The sequence below is a fragment of the Lottia gigantea genome (assembly GCF_000327385.1).
Source record: "Lottia gigantea unplaced genomic scaffold LOTGIsca_74, whole genome shotgun sequence".
Lineage (NCBI taxonomy): Eukaryota > Metazoa > Mollusca > Gastropoda > Lottiidae > Lottia > Lottia gigantea.
This window is the reverse complement of record NW_008710478.1, coordinates 512,736-532,723: the sequence shown is the minus strand read 5'-3', so window position 1 is coordinate 532,723 and position 19,988 is coordinate 512,736. Positions and strand designations below refer to the sequence as shown.

General features: G+C 31.4%; 1 protein-coding gene across 1 annotated transcript in view; it reads left to right on the top strand.

The window, feature by feature from the left end:
• Positions 1 to 692: 692 nt before the first annotated feature.
• The window catches only part of LOTGIDRAFT_131500 (hypothetical protein), a gene marked incomplete at both ends in the record, with an annotated part of 67,561 nt that continues 48,265 nt past the window's right edge, over positions 693 to 19,988 (top strand). The window contains 3 exons of the mRNA XM_009066213.1: positions 693 to 746; positions 1,216 to 1,239; positions 1,965 to 2,039. Coding sequence (XP_009064461.1) covers positions 693 to 746; positions 1,216 to 1,239; positions 1,965 to 2,039 — 153 coding nt within the window. The remainder of the gene's footprint in view (positions 747 to 1,215; positions 1,240 to 1,964; positions 2,040 to 19,988) is intronic.

The window sequence follows — 19,988 nt, the reverse complement described above, 5'->3', positions numbered from 1 at the left end:
AATGGGTGCACTTGATTTGTGAGTTCTGCATATCTGGGATTCATAGAATCAACCAAATGTTCAATAAAACAAGTTGAAGCAGAGTTCAGAATTTGTTTTACTTGTGCCAAAAAATAGTAGGTAGACAGAATTCAAAATGGAGGAGGAAGTAATAGAAGGGCAAATTTTGAATGTGACATATCCAGTTCATACTGTTAGATTGAGGCAAGGTTTCGGACAGAAAGAACTTGTTTAGAACAGTTGAACTGAGCACAACCAAACAATTCATATTTCATAATCCAAAGGATAACACTAAGCCTAGGGGAAGTAACTAACTTTAAATGACAGTTACTTATTACAGACCACAACTAATATATTTTGATTGCAGTTGTACTAATGTTGATAGTTTGATGTAGACATTGTGAAAATGTTTTTTAGTGTTTGACTTCACCTGTTTTCTAGTATTTGAGAAATTTTGATAAAAAAGATTTATTATAAAACAATTGTTGAATATTTTCGGTTAAAAATGCAGACGTATGAATTGAGTAATATAGAAATAAAAAAGTTTGAAATGAGATTTAAAATCTGAACAAGTCTCCTGGAATAAAGATCTGAACCTCTTTTAAAATGGTTATTTTGAAAGCTTATATCAATAATCATCATTAAGTTTATAATATCTTTAACTCCTTAAAAAAAAATTGTGCTGTTTTCCAGTTCATGGTTCAAATCTGTCATTGATATCCTCAGCATCATCTGTCCACAGCTCGGTAAGTTTACATCTTGTAATTCTGACTTTGCTTGATCTGTTAAATGATTTTGTGGTATTCATGGAGGTCTGTCACTGTGTGTAACCAGTAAAATGCTTAGTACTTAGCGATAATGGGATAGTTACTGATTCGGATTTTGTTCTGCTTACCTATTGGGCATCATGTGTTTCAGTCAGAAGTCAGAAGCAGAAATTTCTTTTCACTATTCCGCTTTCAAAGTTGCTCATGTGCATATAGGTCTTGACATCTGTCAATCATGTCACCTCTGACAGGTCAATTTATTAGAGCTATGTAGATCACAATTACAAGTATAAATCTGAACTGGTATTTAGAAGTAGATACTACTGCTCCACGCATGTGTAGAAGTAATTTGCCGAATTCTTCTTTTTTTGTCATCTTCATTCATATTCACGTTCAGTTTTTTTCAAGTTATAAATATTTTTCATTTTCATTATTTTTTATTTCGTAGGCTGAAGAACGATATTCACATGAGGTAAATAACTTCTGAAATTTAATATATTAGAAGAAATAAACTTAAATGAAATTAAAGATGGATTCCCTTATTTTCATTTATGAAAATGAAAATGCTACTCATATGAATAGAAAGTAGAGGTGTTCTAATGACTTGGAAAAATACCAGTTTGACTCACATGTCAATAATTATTTCATAATTAGCTAAATAAGAAGAGAATTACCAGCAGAATTCCAATGAGTAACCGATCAAGAAAGGTCAAAAAGTATTTTTTGTTCATCCAGACTGTACATACATAGACATTAATGATTGGTTAAAACTCTTAATTATATGCAATAAGAACATAATGATATGATAAAGAATACATGATAAATCATTAGAAACACCAATTAAACAAATGGTTTGCTTAATTTGACACTAGAAAATAAGGAAAACCATCTTTAAACAAATAAAATCTGTAATGCATGATTCAATTTGAAATTGCTAATTGTTTGAAGCCCCATCTCTAAAGGTTGTAAACGACAACGCATAAAAAGTTTATATTCTTTGTCCATCTGTGACATAGAGTCGTTCTCAAGCAGGGAACCTTCAATTAGAAAACAGTGAGCACAAATCAATGGTCCCCTGCTTGAGAATAACTCTCTCAGCACCAATGACTTGATTAAAATATATTTTCTTTTCATCATATATCATCAATTTCTTTTCAACTGAACGCAGAGATTGATTTTTGTATTTTTTGTTTTTAGATCCGAAAGTTACGACGTGAACTTGATGGTGCTCAAGATAAAGTGTTGACTCTTAGTAATCAGCTGAACACCAATGTGAGTACAATTCAGATCTTAATACATATATACACAAACTTTTGATATTTGCATAATATTCACATAATCTGTATCATATTCTAGAAACACATTTTAACATTTACAATATTTATTACACATATACACAAACTTTTGATATTTTTCATGATATACACACATCTCTGTATCACATTTTAGAAACACATTTTAACTTTTTCAATTCTGGTACAATTCTCATGATATACATAGTTCCATAGATTTTAAAACACATGATTTAATATTTTCATTTCTCAAATCACGCATAGGCAAACAGTTCCAGCAGAACACATTTAGACTGAAGACATTAACATAACATTCAGTTATTGTCACTGTCATGACAGATTTTATATACAAATAATAATTCTGCCGGCAGATAAATTCTATAAACATATACAGCATTTACATTTGAACACGAATAAAATCCAGGTAAATGGAGTTATCTCCCATATCACTTCATTCAGAAAAATGTATATTTCACAATTTCTCAATAAGTGTGCCCATTTCACCAATAATATATCCATTATCAAATGCCGTATTCATTCATTCTCATAATTTGCAATTCATGAATTAAAAACGTTACATTCTCAAGGTCTTAAAGTTTCAAAATAAACAAGATTACTGTGATAATCACTGAATATAATATATACATAAACATATATACCACCCTGAAACTGATATACTACCTTACACTTCTCTACAAACTGATATACTACCTTACACTTCTCTACAAACTGATATACTACCTTACACTTCTCTACAAACTGATATACTACCTTACACTTCTCTACAAACTGATATACTACCTTACACTTCTCTACAAACTGATATCCTACCTTACACTTCTCTACAAACTGATATCCTACCTTACACTTCTCTACAAACTGATATCCTACCTTACACTTCTCTACAAACTGATATACTACCTTACTCTTCTCTACAAACTGATATCCTACCTTACACTTCTCTACAAACTGATATACTACCTTACTCTTCTCTACAAACTGATATCCTACCTTACACTTCTCTACAAACTGATATCCTACCTTACTCTTCTCTACAAACTTATATACTACCTTACACTTCTCTACAAACTGATATCCTACCTTACACTTCTCTACAAATTGATATACTACCTTACACTTCTCTACAAACTGATATACTACTTTACACTTCTCTACAAACTGATATCCTACCTTACACTTCTCTACAAACTGATATACTACCTTACTCTTCTCTACAAACTGATATCCTACCTTACACTTCTCTACAAACTGATATACTACCTTACACTTCTCTACAAACTGATATACTACCTTACACTTCTCTACAAACTGGAAATATATTGAGAAGTCTGGGATTCATTGCATGTAACAGATAGTAGTTTTAAAGGGACAGGCAGGCCATTTTTTCTTACCAATCATTCGTTAGTCTCAGAAACGGGAATTCTTTAGCTAAGCAAATCTGTAATAGTGTTCACAGCTCACTGTCAAAATTTTAGCCTTCAAATCCATGTGTGTTCAGAATTAACTGCAATTGAATGTTAACTGACGGTGTTAATTTAAGATACTCTGTGATATATAGAAAAGACATAGAAATAGTGAGTAAAATTCCTAGATTGAAGTATTTTTAAAGGAATTTTGCGATGTTCGTACATTTTTAGTACTTCTGAAGACTATTTACATACATTCAAGACTAAAATCAACCCCCCAAATTGGCATACCTGTCCCTATAAATGTTTTATCTTTGAGGGGGGAATGAAGTGGAAAAAGTTCTTAGTTATTTAAATGGGTCAATAAACTGTGGTCCTATGTGCTGCTGACCGGCATGTTAAAGAGGCTTATACTGCTGCCTTGACAAAATTTCAGATGATACGAAAAATATACCAGCTTAATATCTAACTAAACATCTATTGTTTACATGCATAATTCACAAACACTTACTATATAGATAATATACCACTTATACTAATATAAAACCCTATTATTATATAGCTTTACATATTTATATAGAGATAACTTATCATAATACTTCAAGAACCAGTTTATAGAGTTGTTGTTTAGGATCTATTTACAATGTCTTGCAGAAAGATAAGACGTTAAACTCCATTCATTCATTCTTGAAATGCAGTCAAAGGAGAATAGGGTACATTGTTACAAAATTTTCCTCATTCCTCAGCATTATTCCAAGAAATTTTATAACTTATTGAGATATTGATATTATCAAAAGTATATAGTTATATGTTGTCTTGGCTCAAGTTAAATTGTCTAAACTTACAGTTGAGCAAATATATTTTGGTGTATATTGAAGGAGTACTTCAATTTATTGAAACATGTCAAATCTGAACCATATTTTTGAAACTATCATAACGCTAGGATATCCTAGAATCAATGTTAGAAGATAAGAACCTAGGCCGTCCTAGCGCTAAGATCGTTTCGAGAATAAGGGGTCTTATCTTGTGAACTGTCATAAGACAATTTGTTTTGCAAAATTTGGTATCGATCTGTTCATATCATTTTTACACATTTTTGTTAAATTTCAGTGTGCGATATTGTTAGATAAAGGTTTATCTAGATTTTACTCCAGTATGTTATAGTATACTAAAGATTTTAATTTTGTACAAATGACAAAGTTACAAAAGCACAGACACAGGAGTTATAAGCTTAAAGTTCTTTAATTTGAAAAAACAAAACATGTGTTATTTATTTAGTATTTGTGGTTTTGAGTTATGTTAAAGGATGAGATATAGGTTTATCTTCATTGGTTTCAACTCAAAAGATATCTTGGTTTTTCAGCAGATCATCTCAATTCTAGTCTATTTTAAGAATCTAAAACTGCAACCATTGAGAAGCTGTGTTTAATCATGGTTGAACTCCAGGGATGGTTTGATAATATTTCTGATAAAAACACAGTTATAACTTTATTTTATTAAAAATTTGAAATTAGGAAGCTATCAACAAATCACACAGATGATTCTGACTGATATATTGGTTTGGTGTAAAGTGTGTACTGTATTCAAGAGTGCAGACTCACAACCTGATATAAACTACTACAATTACAACTGTCAAATTATCTATTCTCTTTGAGAAGGCAACTGCTGACAACATCAAATCAAACATTGGTTGGCTATGATGATATATTAGATCAGAATTGAATAGAGTTCCTATATTAATACCAAAAACAGTTCAAAATATTGAGTTTAGCACTTACTTGGGATGGTTCTTAGACTCATTTCATATCTGCCTTGTTGATGTTGTTGGCTTGTAGCTTAAACAAATAAGAGTTTCCTGACTGTAAAAAGTTTTGGGTGTGTATATTTAATGATAATAGGACTAGAACTCTTATATGATTATAAGCAGATTTGAGGTAAAAAGCAATGAATAGTTGAGCCAAGTAAACATCAAAAAAATACCTTTTGGGTTCATTAAAGTAGATATTTGAATAAGATAAGACTAAAATAATTCATAAAAAGTATCATCAGGAACTAATGTATTTGTGGTCTGTTGATAAAACTTATCTCCCCTTGATAAGGGTATTTTATTCTTATCGTTCCCTATAATTGAATATTTTAACTCTGAACTATATATATATATTTATTTATATTCCTTGGAATATCTTCAATTTAGAGATATGATAACTCAATATTTTTAATGATAATATTTAACTCATAGAGTTTGATAATTCCAGATTCCAGTAGCGTCAGCAATTTTTTTCTGACCGAACTATCATGATGAACTTGAATGGACTATGCTTTCCAACTTTATACCATTGAATATTGCCATAATAAGATAAAGTTCTTTAAGGTAGAAAGCCTTGTGCTGTATCTCAGTTCTACTGATGAAAAATTAGTTAAGAAGAATTACGAGCTGTCCAATATACTTTTAGCTTGCCTTTGAAATCTTCAGATGAGTGCAGGGCATACATCAAACCATTTGTGATTGTTTTTAACCAAGTATGATTTTTTAGCTTGCCTTTGAGTGCAGGGCATTTTTCAAACTAAGTCTCATTCATGATTGTTTATAACAAAGTTTGATTTTTAAACAGAATTTAAAAAATGTTACTGAAGAAGCTCAAATTTGCAAATTAAATTCATTTTCAAACATTGCGACAATATGACTACCATTTAATGAAATTTACTTAAAAAACATTTGACAAAAGATTCTCGTAAAAATTCCAACATGCCAGGTTAAATCTTTTTAATACTTCCTCAGGTTTGCCTAATCTTTAGTTTACTACTGGCTGTCGAAAATAATTCAAAGAATTCCAAACATCAGCGTAAAAAGGCATGCTGGGATGAAAAAAAATACTGTATAGTGGCGAAAAAATTTGAAAAGTCACCAACTTTAGAGTAATTTATACTCTCTGTTTTTTAATCACTTGTTACAATATTTGAAAAACTGAAAAAAATTTGAAAAATTTGAAAAAATTCCAAATTCTCATCAAAATTCGTAACTTGATACTAATTATTTAATCTTCATGGAATTTGGAAAGAAAATGAAGATGTTTGGTTAAATTTAGAAGATAGCTATCTTAAACTATAAATAAATAAACATGGTGGCTTCAAGTTTCACACCAGTTTGTTGTGGCTTGTGCCGTATCTCTTAGATTTATTCACATGAAGCAGAAATGTACTGTAAGTAATTATACAAAATATACCAATTCTTATTTAGATAACTTTATAAGCCATTTTGGGACTTGATTTGTGCATTAGAAGGAGTGCTTTCTACTGATAAGTGGGGATTCAGGTTTACAGGGGATGTGTTTCTTTTATTGTGAAAAGATTTGGAGAGGGGTGATTTATGCGAAAGCCTGTTTCAAAATATGTTTTATAAAAAAATAATGGTCCTTATTTTAATGCATGGGCCAAGGAGTGAACACTTTCTCCTAGATGAGCATATTGAAAACATCTTCAGTCAATGGTTAAGACTGTTCATATGTTTCAGACTGAAATTTAAAATGGCAGAACTTACTGACAGCCTTATTCTGAGCATGGCAGATGAATGTTCGAAACAGTTGTTCAACTTGTGATTACATAGTTCATATCTCTTTGATCAAACATCTTGTGATTACAAATCATAACACACTTAACGAACACAACATCTGTAAGAGTTGTAATGTGTAAGATTTTTGATTAGAGTAACAGGTAATAGAAGTCTGATATCTGTCAATGATTTAAAATCAAGAGCTGTTTTCTAGATTGTCAATTTATACCAGATGTACCAGGTTTCTTGTAACATGATTAAAACACAAAGTTTTGCTGTACATACCTATATGTGTTGTCTAACAGTTTGTCTTGCTGAAGATAAAACCTGTAGCCTTGTTTCAATCCTGGCATAGATAGAGATAACACATTCAAATTCATCAACCAGGTGTCTCCTAGTCTGGCAAGATTTGCCTTGTTTTTTAAATGTCTTATTAGCCCAGGTGCTGCAAAGTAGGACGCAAAAATCTTTCAAGTTGTCACAACTTTGATAGCTCGTGTATTTGCTTCTCAAAAGATTCATGCTTGTATGCTTATCAAAGACAACTACTAATCTCTGCCATTGGTTCTCCCGATTCACAAATGTGGCTCAGATGAGTTACACAGTGCCTGATATTGAGAGAGGAAGTGTTGAAATCCTACGAAATGAAATCTGTAGACTATCAACCTTCCACATGTCAATCATTATGGATGCATGTTGAAACAATAGGATACATAGCAAGTAGACCACTCCCCTGTATATTATCTCTTGGTAGAATTCCACCCTAGAGACATGTATCTCCATATTGGATTTCACCCTGGGGACGGATTATTACCATTTGGTAACAGTCTTTAGAGCAGCTTACTTTATTTTTGAAGCTGGGGAAAATTCAGTCTGTTTTGACTTGTTGTCCTGCTTCTGATAGGTGTTGAAATGATGACATAAATAGCTAGTGTAACTCCTTGATTTATTTCCTTTATTTAGAATTCAAACCCTGGGGAGACATTATTACCAATTGGTAACAGTGTTTCATTTGCCCATGTAGCATGTTGCTTTGGTACAATCGCTATTGTTCAGACAAGGCTCAAAATATATGTGAGAGGGACAAATTGGAAACTTATTGAGTCTGCCTTTTTGTATTGTGTTGGTTGAACTGGGTTATTTCAGATGATAAATTAAGTCCAAGGAGGATAAAAGAGGATTGTTTTTCAATTTCTAACTGGGTGATATTACCTACCTTTATATTGATCATTCAATCATCAAATGGAGTTCATTCAGATAATATTTCAATTGTAAAAAAGTGGGTTATTTTCCCCTCCTCCATATTGGTTTTTCAATTGCTGTAACTGGGTATTTTAGATGAAAACATCAGTCCAAGAGGCATGGAAATTTCCTGTATAATATTGGTTTTTCAATCGTGAAAACTAGGTTATTTCAGACAGTAAAATGAGATCTAGTATATTATATATCTGATCTTTCTAGTCTAGTAATCTGTAGAACCACTTGTATATATTTCTGGTTGTTAACCTACAGCAATGATGTGATAATGGTCTGCTACTTCTATTGACCCTCGGTCTACTGGCATAGTAAAATCTGATTATTACACACGATGAGAAAACCAATGTAATTGTAATTCAACAAAAAGCCTAGATCTCTTGGGTCTATCTTCTGTGAATCCTGACTTACTTAAAAAACCAACATTTACCAAACCTTAATTCTAATGACCTATATCCTGACCTATATCCCTTATAAAGGAAAAAAAACTGTTAGCTAGTTCTCATTTCAGATTCTTTGACTCAACCAGAAGTTCATTTGGAACAGGGTTCAGAATCTGTTACATGTGTATGTGACATTACCAGTTTTATTCCGTCTCATTTGATTGACTGCAAGTATTAGTACAGACAGAACTCACCAATTGTAAGCAGCCTAAAAGTTATCTTGTTAGTGATTTAAAAAGTTGAGTTGTTGTTAGTGTATGAATCACGGTCTAAATTTATCTCCATGTTTTTATTTTATTTTCTAATATTTTGATTATTGAAAGTACTGACATTACAATATATTAACATAAGGTTCGTTAACTTGAAGGAAAGTGGTTTTGTATCAAATAGACTGAGTTTAGCTACAAATTTTGTTTGGAGTGAGGTGGTTTTATACTATAGAGTTTCTAATGTGACTATTGTGAATCTTCACAGGATTTAAATAGTGTTAAACTAACAGAATTTGACTAATTGTGGATACACAAGATTGCTCATTTTTACAGGAACAATTTTTTATTGTTAGTTGTTTTGTTTGTGATTGGAAACGATCATTTAGGATGTCTTCTAGAATTTTGTGTTTTATTCATAAGTGCTGAGTTTCTGAGTGATGATCATTGCGGTATATTTCTTAGGTTTTCAAAGTTGTTTCTTATAGATTGGAAAATTGTTGCTGTGTTGAAATTGTGGGCATATTACATTGAAAGTAAACTGTTATTGCTTTTTGTTGTCTTGGGTGTTGCAGACTAAACTTTTTCAAAAATTTCTGAAAATTAATTATGTATGAATATTGCGACATTTGAAGACATTAGATTCTGTTAATATAATCTGAATTGTAAATGTTTACAGTAACATGCTGTTTGTCATGCCTTGTTGATACCAGATGGTGCCCCAACTTGGTGGTTTCACATGTGTTTCAGATTCTTAAAGTCTTGTCTGCTCTGTTAAAATCATTATCAAAATATGATCACAAATATATTATACTTAGAAGACATTTAAAATATGGTTTAAACTCATAAATTAAAGGGATTATTATTTTCTAGTGACTGTACCAGACTATCTTGTCTTTTAGGAACACCTGATGTCTGTCTCTGACTAGATATGTCCACCTGGTATCATGGAATTCGCATATCTCTTGTTTTGTTTTTTCATTTATGTCAGGCACTACAAAGCTTATAAATATGTGGGGAGTCTGAAATCTATTTTGATTCAAAAGTAAGGTATATAAATGAAGAGCCTAATGATAATTTTTAAAAAGAAGGAAGACTTAGCCACCCAACGCTCCCCAGGTGTTCTGTGCTTGATATCATACACAAAACTTTAAATGCTCTGCAGACTCTTGACTAGGGTGTATTTGCAAAAAACCTGGTTGTCTATTGAGCTCCACGATATTCAGATTTGACTATGTTATAATGAAACCTCTGAGATTGTTTGATCCAAAAACTGAACTGTGATAATTGAAATTTTCATTAAAATAGAAAATATTTAAATTTTGACTTGGAATGAGAAAACCTGTGACAATTTAGACTGTTTACAATTGCATTTATACAAATTGTTTTCATTTTTTCTGGAGAATTCATAACATTTCAAAGGTCAGGATGAAGTATGTACCTGCCTTTTGTATGAATTTGACTTTAATCTCAAGATGTGCAGTAAAAACTCTTGATATTTAGGTGATATTTTGGTTACTATTAGTAACTATAATAGTCTTGTCCTTGTTGTTAGCGTAATGGCCCAGTTGGTATTTTTAAAGTTCAGTTTTAATGCTGAAAGTATGTTTATGTTTGTTGATATTTCAAAGATAAAGTTACTATTGTTATGTTATGGTTTGCTCTCTGTTTAATTTTATAGTATAAGAAAATATGCATGTTTATTACTTCTTGTTCAGATACTGGCCTTAGAAGCTTGAAGTAACAGTAACATCAGAATTAGGCTAAGATTGCTGATTATTTTCAATGGTAAAGAGCCCATTCTGAAACCAAAATTTGGCCAAGCTTATTTCATGCTAAAAAGTGCCTGCAATATCAAGAGTGTTTTAAAGGGGCACCTGTTATAATATGTGGTATACATGGTACCTAGTGGTATAATAGTTTTCATCTCTCCGAGGCATTTGATATACTCAGATATAAGATAGGCCAGGAACCAACCTAACTGTAAGATATCAGTTTATTTTGAAGATATCTTTATCATGAATTGAGGTAAAATATTTTAAATTACCATCATTATGATGATAAATCAGACAGAATAAAACATAAACCTTTTAACTAAAATATAATCTTATACAAATAGAACTTGGGGTCATGCTAGATACAGAATACATCTCTAAAACATAGACCCAAAATATATTCTTTTACATATATTACTTAGAGTTGTGCTAGATACAGAATACATCTCTAAAAATAGACCCAAATTATATGCTTATACAAATAGAACTCGGGGTCATGCTAGATACAGAATACATCTCTAAAACATAGACCCAAATTATATGCTTATACAAATAGAACTCGGGGTCATGCTGGATACAGAAAACATCTCTAAACAGAAACCTTTTAACCAAAATGTCAAAGTTGGGGAAGTGTAACCTTGTAGGCTTGAGATGTTTTCATGTTGACTAAACAAAAGGTTTTAGTAAATTAAACAAACAATATTTCACTTGTAGCTTTCAGTCATTTTAACTAGGCTAGTTGGCTATTAGAAGTGAGTTGATGTGTAACTTAAAGCCAAACCGATTTGTTGTGTAATCCTTAAAAACACTGGCTAAAAGTTTTTAATGAATCTTCAAGCCATAAAACAGTCATCTTGGATACAATGATGCCATAACTATATTTATAAATGTCATTTATTAAAAGTTATTCATTTATTCTGATGTTATTTAAATGATGATGTTATTATAAGTATTTATTATTACATTATAGTTGTCTGTTTTTTATTTTTTTACTTTTATTGTGTCAGCATAAAATTGTTATTTGAATTTGTATTTACCAGTCATGTTTGACTAGAGCTCCAGACTGTTGATTTGACTTTTTTACCAGTCATGTCTGACTATAGCTCTATGTTGTTAAGTTGATTGTATTTACTAGCCCATGGGTGTCTGAAGTTCCTCAATACTTTGGTAGTCAGCATAGTTATTAACAAATTTTTGCTTAAAATCAGCCACTATTTGTGAATTTTTTCTCATATTCACAACAAAATCAGAATATTCCCATAGATATTTCAATATTTCATCCTGTAGTGGTCAGTAAAAACAGATAATCTATTTTGAAGATCTCAGCATGCACCAGAACTATCTGTGTACACCAATTAGCATCAGGTTTCTCCACCCCAGGGGATGTTAACACAACAATGTATCACATTTTCACACAGTGTATCAATTCAGTAGAGAGTGGTGTATGCTCGTTATGTTTTGATGAAACCAAATTTCATGGTATTCTATAACAGATTTCAACTTGCATCTGGTTGTATGTGGTTTATGAAATTCAGATGCATACATTTGGTGAGGGTCTTGAAGTACACAAGCTGGAAAACCGAACTGCTTCAGCTCCATTTAGGAACAGGGCTGTTTATTTATGTTTTTATCGGGAAAACTATCTATGGATTTCAGATGGCCTGAAATGAAATTTTGAGCTTAAAGAGGGCTTACTTAGCACTCCAAAATTTATCCTTCGAAGGCTTGAGGGGGCTATGGTTCAATGCCAAAATGCCCCTTTCTCTAAATATGTAACTGGTGACAGTTAGAAAAAGAAAAAAAAGGACAAGTTTCTTGGAATTTTGTATGATGTGGCCTGTCATTTTCCCTTCAAAATTTCAGAAACACAATTCTCATAGATTTGTTTATGAGTTCTGAAGGCATGCCAATGTACTGAAATTAGTTCTACTCATTTACCAATCACTCCTCACCTGTAATCTCTTGACGAGTTTTATTCTAATTACCAGTGTTAATTAATAGAACATGCTTGCTTTGTTTAACATGCATGTGCATTCAGGCCTGTAATTAGAAGGTGCAAATTTATGATGCCCCTGCAGTTGTGGCATGTCTTGATAACTGAACTAAGAGTCAATTCTGAGTTTTTTATGTTGTAAGTTGAGGCCCTGTATGAATCGGGCAGTATATGTTAAATACTTTCATCAGTTGGAAATTGAACGTGAAGCAACTTCAACTTCCAGGAAAAAATTTCACTTATTGCTCACTGCATTGAGTTGAGCTCTTTATGAGCCCTTACAGGTGTTTAAAAGCAGAATGGTAAACTCTGCTATGTCATTTTGCTTGAAATACCAAGCTTTACAAAACATTTAATACATGTTTCCCTTGATATCAGTGTCAGGATTTAATATTTTAGTAGGTTAGTAGGTCTTGTGAAAGGGTGAGAATGCTTACTTAAACAGTCAGTTTTCAGCTTGTATGAAGAGTGGACCAGTCTTTACACTACCTATATAAATACATAGATGTACACTATAGAGTATATTAATGTTTCCCTTTGATATCAGTCAGTTATTTTATTTATTAGTAGATACTAACTAACAGATGGAGGCTTGCTAGTATCTTCTCTTAACTTACCTTGACTGGAATACCAAACTCCTCTGTGGAAGAATTTAAAGGAAGTAGTAGAACTGATCTCTTACCTTACCTAGGTGGAAATATTGTTACTATTCTATACATGGAATTTAATTTATAAGTTTTATATAGGTACCTTTTGGGTTTGAAATTATCTTAAATAGTGGATTAATGTAGAAGAAAGGAAAGGAAACTTGCTAGCATTGGCTGGGATTATGTTACTGTTCGGCAGTGCCTGGAACATTATTTGTGGACTGATAGATTGGGTGTTGCTAGAATTCTCTCTGACTTAAGCTGGAATACAGAGTAACCATTCTATACTGCTTGGAATTTAAAGGTACCAGTACCAGTATAGTGTGTGTGTAGTCACAGTGGTTCTACTAACTGTTATTGGAATTTTATATAGGTATCAGTTTGGTTGTGATTTGGATTTTATTGCCTAGAAGTCTACCTATGTTAGAATGAATCTGTAGTTGTTTAGTGTAGTACTGATTGTGAATGGCTTTAATTTTGGACTACTGTGTCTATGATACTTATACATGGTCGGAGGAGAACTTATAGAATTTCTTTTAAGCAGATGTTCGAATATTGAAGCTTTTTGTCCTGTAAAGAGTGGTAGAGCTCTGATATCGGTGCCAATGTGTGAACTCTCATAGTATTTGATTATATATGATGGTTGAATGAAAGTGTCTTTTTAATTATGGACAGTTATTATGTTTCGTGCTATCAACAGTTAGTAATGTTTGAAATGATAATGAATGATATTTTAAATTAACAGTCTTTTCAACTAAACGTAGAGAAATTACTAAGTGAATACAGCTAGTGTATTGTATAGAAGAGTATATGAATGAAATATTTTCATGTGATTTTTCTGTACATTGACAGGCAACTCACTAAATATTGAGAGACAACTGTGGAATATTCTAACAGTTTTTATCTGAATTAGCTACAAAGTGTGACAAATTGAAAACTCTGGATATCCTTAAGGAAGTAGAAGTGTGAACAATTTTATGAAAGAAAATAGATTCATGACATAACTGTGATTTTGGACTGTAATGATTTTTTTATGGGAAAAAAATAAGATATCAATGAAATTTTCTGAACAATTGGTAACTAATTTTGCAGTTCATGGTGTCTAAATTCAACTACGGAGAATATTTTTGAAAATGGTGTTAATAATGTATTTGTTTTAATTTTTATTTTGGGAATTTCAGAGAAACATTTTTAATAATTCTGTGTTATTTTTTGTATCTGAAAGCTATAATAGAGACCCATATAATTTTATATCACACAGTAAATTTGAAAACTACAGTACAATTCGAATTTAAGTGTTTCAACACTGCCAACTAAAATACTGGTTTTTAGATCATAGTGGAACCTAGCTGCCATCTTGACGTATATTCTGAATGACTAGCACCTGTGGTATATATTTAAATTGTCTTGATGTTTTTGTGAATATTTGAATTGGGATATTTCATTAACTGGTGAAAAGATTACTAGAGATGTAGAATATTGAAAATATAAGTGGAGGATACTTCTAAAGGTGTTGAATGGAGAAAAATGAATTGATCGTCGATTGAAACTTATTACAAATACGCAGTCATTTGAACAATTTTTTAGTCAGTTTTATCTTTAAAAGATAATTGGAAGATTTTTTTTCTGCATTATTTGAGGGTAGAGATAAAGTTTTTCTGCAAAAAAAAAGTGAAAGAATAAAAAACTGACTGGAAAATAAAGTCTACAGTATTTATTTGGATGTGAAATTATCATAATGGATCGTTGGTCAATGTATCAAATACGAGAAAAAGAGTGGTATCCACCATATCAACATTATAATCAGGTAGGTCATATATTAAAATGCATGTGCATGTATGAAAATCTCAGTCTAGGTTACTTTCAAACTTTTCTTTGAGGACTCAAATGTTCTTCAGGATCAATATCTTTTGATTTAAGGTGTATCATATATGAAAGTTAAAACCCTCCTACTACCTGAAAAAGGTTTTATGTTACTGCATAGTGGCAGTTACTTGTGAAAATATAACACTAAGGGTTGTTAAATAATCGTCAACATTTTCAATGCAAGGAAAAACTCACCAAAATATGTCTATGATTTGTTTCAAATTTCTACCAAAAATATTAATTACAATTCAATATCGCGTCCTTCTGTTCCTACCATCACAATATCTATACTAAAACTTTTACACAGACAAATATATTCTGATGTGATTTTTCTTGTTATTCAAGAAAAAATATATTTTTGTAATGTAAATACCTTTAATTTTGAATTGAATTATTTGGAATGGCCAATTGCCAAATCCACTGTAAAATTGATAAACAAAATCATAAACTGATCAATCAATTATTCTATTTCCTGCACTGAATAATATTCTATATATTGACTATAATTTAATTTAATGATTTGAAATATTAAATAGTTCATGGAGCACTCTCTGAACGCAGGATAAAAACATTTGAAAACATATCTGACGTGCCAAGTTGGGAATTGAAAACATCTGAGATTTTATTATCATCAGAAGTGAAGTGATATGCTTAGAATTTTTCAATGGAATTTAAATCATGTGATGCATTAGTGATTGAATTTTGATGGTATTTAGATTTGACCTATATGGGTGCTTATTTAGTCACAATGGTGTATGATTATATCAGGACACTTACTCTTTCACTAGAACACCTGATGCCATGCAGCCGTTGACTTTGTAAGCTCTTTATCATTCAATAAAAGAAGTGGAAGAGAGAAACAATCATATTTTACAAGTATAACAACTTAGGTCCATCAGCTGGTTTTTGGCCAAACCTCTTGGCATGAATCTTTGGATTTTCCTTACTCGTTTACATCTGGTTGACTGGAATAATGGGTGAAGATGACCTATTCCAGGTCACCAAACCTTTTACATACTGACCTCCATTAGAACCCTCGACCACCATTTGTTCGACTTAATCATAGCTGATAATATTCATTTGATGTTTAGGTTCGTCATCCCATCTCAATGAAATTTACTCAAAGCCAATACATTCTAAATATAAGAGAACCAGGAAATTGTCTCTATAACAAAGATTTCATAGTATAAACCTCTTTCTCCTACTTAATTATAATTACAAAAAACTATAAGAAAATACACAAAAACATTATTAAGTGCTCATTGTTCTTATTCAAGACACCCTTAGAAATCCTCTTGAATAGTTGTTTATAATAACTTTTCTTCAAAGCATCACTTAGATATTGACTTGTGTTTGTAATCACTTAAAGAATAGATGTTTGACTCAATTCAAGCATACTTCAGGGATATTGTCAGATTTTCTGACATGGATCAAACATGGATTTAGTTTTGGATGATGATATGCCAGTTTTCCTTCATGTTTAATGATCTTGATAAGGAAAACCAAACGCCTACTCTGTTTTCTTTTCTATTTCAAATGTAGAAAATCAGATGATAAACAAATTTGATAATCTGAAATAAATTTTCAATGCTAAAAAAACCCTAATTTTCCAAAAATAAGATATTTATTTTTTGATCTGCCATTTTTATCAGGTTATCTAAATTAATCGTAAATTTGTTATATTATTTTTCATTTCCACCTTGTTACCATGGAAACATAGTAACGCAGATAAAATCATGTAAAAATGAGGTGAATAGCGTTTGAATTTCATGTAATTTTTTATCTTATCACTTTTCCCACTCAGGACCTAGAAACAGGTGCAGTTCTCTCCCTTGAAAGAGATACTGTGTTGAAAGGCAACGTCATATTTTTTACAATTCTCTCTTCGGTTGTTTATTTTCTTGTCAAGGGTGGTCACTCTTATGATATTAAATAAAAAACTGGATAACTTTTCTTTAAGAACATCTGATGTAAGAGACGACAGGTGTTCAGTAATTGATTATTTAATTTACAAGGGGAGACCACTATGTAACGATTAATCACTTACGTTCAACAGACGCGACAAAAAATCTTTGAAAGTTTCGTCTGATGTTGTATATTTTGGTGAAAATGATCAGATTTTGTGGGGTCTTGGCACCAGAGAGTTTTTAACAAGAATGATGAATGATAGTTTGTCTTTTAAATGTCAGTGGAGATGCCTATTAAGATAAATAACACTTGTTTTCATTGGCTACAACACATAAAAAGAATCTTTTGAAATGAAACGAGAGTAATTTAAGTTCTGTAGAAAGCTTTATGGTGTTTTTGTCGTAAAATTTCGTAGGATCAACATTACGTTTTGAGAATTTCTGGATGGTTACGCAGGTGTTCAAACATTTATCTTCTTTCACGCAGCAAATTATAGTGTTGAAGCTATTTCTGAAGTTTATTTTGATTGGCTAAAAATAACTTGAGATTTGTTGTTTTTTCTGCCGAAATTGGGACGTGTGTTTCATTAAATGATGACAAGTATTAAATATATATCTATATATTAACTATATCAGAATTACTTGAAAAAACTTTTGAAAAACTTACTTCCTTGAATTTTATTGAATAGTTTTGTCAATTTCCATTCACGGCTAAATTTTTCATTTTTTGATTCAATAGAAATGTTATGTACAATAATCCGGCCATTAAGAATATTTTTGTAATGTTCACTGAATGTAAAAAATCTTTAACAAAATTTTGAAAATGTTTGCACCAGAATTAGTCATTTACATCTTAAAATCATCATGTATTATTTTCAAATATCAATGCAAATTGTTAATCCAATTTAATCAGAATGATGAAATTGCATAAAAATGTAATCAAAAAGGGAAAATCTTCAAATGGTACATGATAACATAATTCAAATAAGTCATTATTATAAAGAGCTAGACTATGTCAGTGAAATACCAAAAGGAATCCACCAGTATTAAAGAAATAAGAGGCGATATGAAAATGAATCAGAAATCTCCAGTCAGATATGAACCATTAGCCATTCTGTACTTTGCATCAAGATGTCTGCTGAGTTCATCAGTATAGATCTAGTTGTTATCACTATAACCAGACTGAATTATTACTTTGATGTGAAATGACCGAAAACAATCCCAACATCTACTAATTACATGGTATTTTACTGTAATCTGTATTATCATAACTGTGTAGATAGTTCATTAGGGTAGCAAGGTTCAGAATAGTTGGGAGTAAACCTTTCATCTCATTGCTACTTGCTATTTTTTGACTTATCTGCATATGCATAGATTCAAGATTGGCAGCTAAACAAGATGCAAAAAAGTTTCTCATTATTATGGAACAAATAATGTGACAAAACATTTCAGCCAGTTATATTGTCATCATTTGTTTTAACAGTAACCTTGATGATCAATATATCAAAATGTATAAGAGACTAAACATAGGATGGTGGTTGTTATTTTAACCTATTATTGCTACTGGAACAGTTATCTCCAAATAACCTCTACCATATGATCACTTATCTCTTTCAAACATCCTGATTTCTTTCCTGATCTCGGCATGTTCTTGGCAGTGATTATCTCCCCTGCCCACTGCTATCTCGATAATCGCGTCAAAACACGCTGTATCTCTCTAGAAATAGCAACTTATTATCTGTATGCCGTCTTTATCGCAAAGGTATGACACAAATCAACAGAACCAGGAAAGTTATAGAGATAAACTTTGATTTCACTTTTCAACTCCAGGTTTCCTATGATACTGATTGGATACCAAGTGTGAGAAATTGAGGAAAAATTCAGTTGTGATTTTGAAATTTTGGATTTTCTCTTCATTTTAAGGTTTTTCCAATGTTAACTGTTGTTGAAATTCTGTCCTGATTGGTGAATTTGGGATTTTCTTTTCATTTTAGGGATCTTCCAATGTGAACTATTTTTACATGGAATTATTTTAATGTAAAAAGGGGATCTGAACTTTTGAAACATTTTCCATGCCATAAGAAAGCTTAAAAAAAGAAACTAACATATTTTTAAGTTCCATTTTTTAACTTAGGTCCATTTTTACTTGCTGGTCCTTTTCCAAACTTTTGGCATTGATCTTTCCCATATTATCCATTACCATTGAAAACTGAGTATTAGGCCAGAACTAAGCTCCACGAACATATTACTCCTGTCTTAAAGAAATTACACTGGCTCCCCATACATAAAAGAATTGAATTTATTGATTGTAATTAACCTAAATCAAATTCTTAACTTTTCGTTATGATCAGAAAAAAAAAAGAAATCTGAAAACCATATTGTCAATCCCATAGGTGAAATCATTCCAAGTATCGAAAAAAAAAAATGATTGTAACATCTTTCACACCTGCTGCTTTCGTACCTTTTTACATCAAAAATTAAGTGATCTACATCCCACTTGGCAAATCAAATTCTTAAAAAAATTCATTAAATAATACTTAACCCCATTAAGATTAGTAGACGCCATTTTTTATTGGCTCAAAACAGTTGTTAGGCTAATTAATCAAATTTTACTTTGTACTTCTTTGAATTATTGGATCATTATATTCGCACTATCGTAGTATTAACCACATCAGCCTATCAATTAAAATTGAAAGTAGTGTGGCTCACTTATAGCAATATAATTTAGTCCGAGGTGGTGAACTGATAAAACCTTTTTGCAATAAAATAGGTTGCCTTTTTTTCGTGTTTAGTCATGAGAGTAAATGACGTAACATCATAAAAATATTTATTATCTGATGTCTTGTCTTCAAAACTTGTCA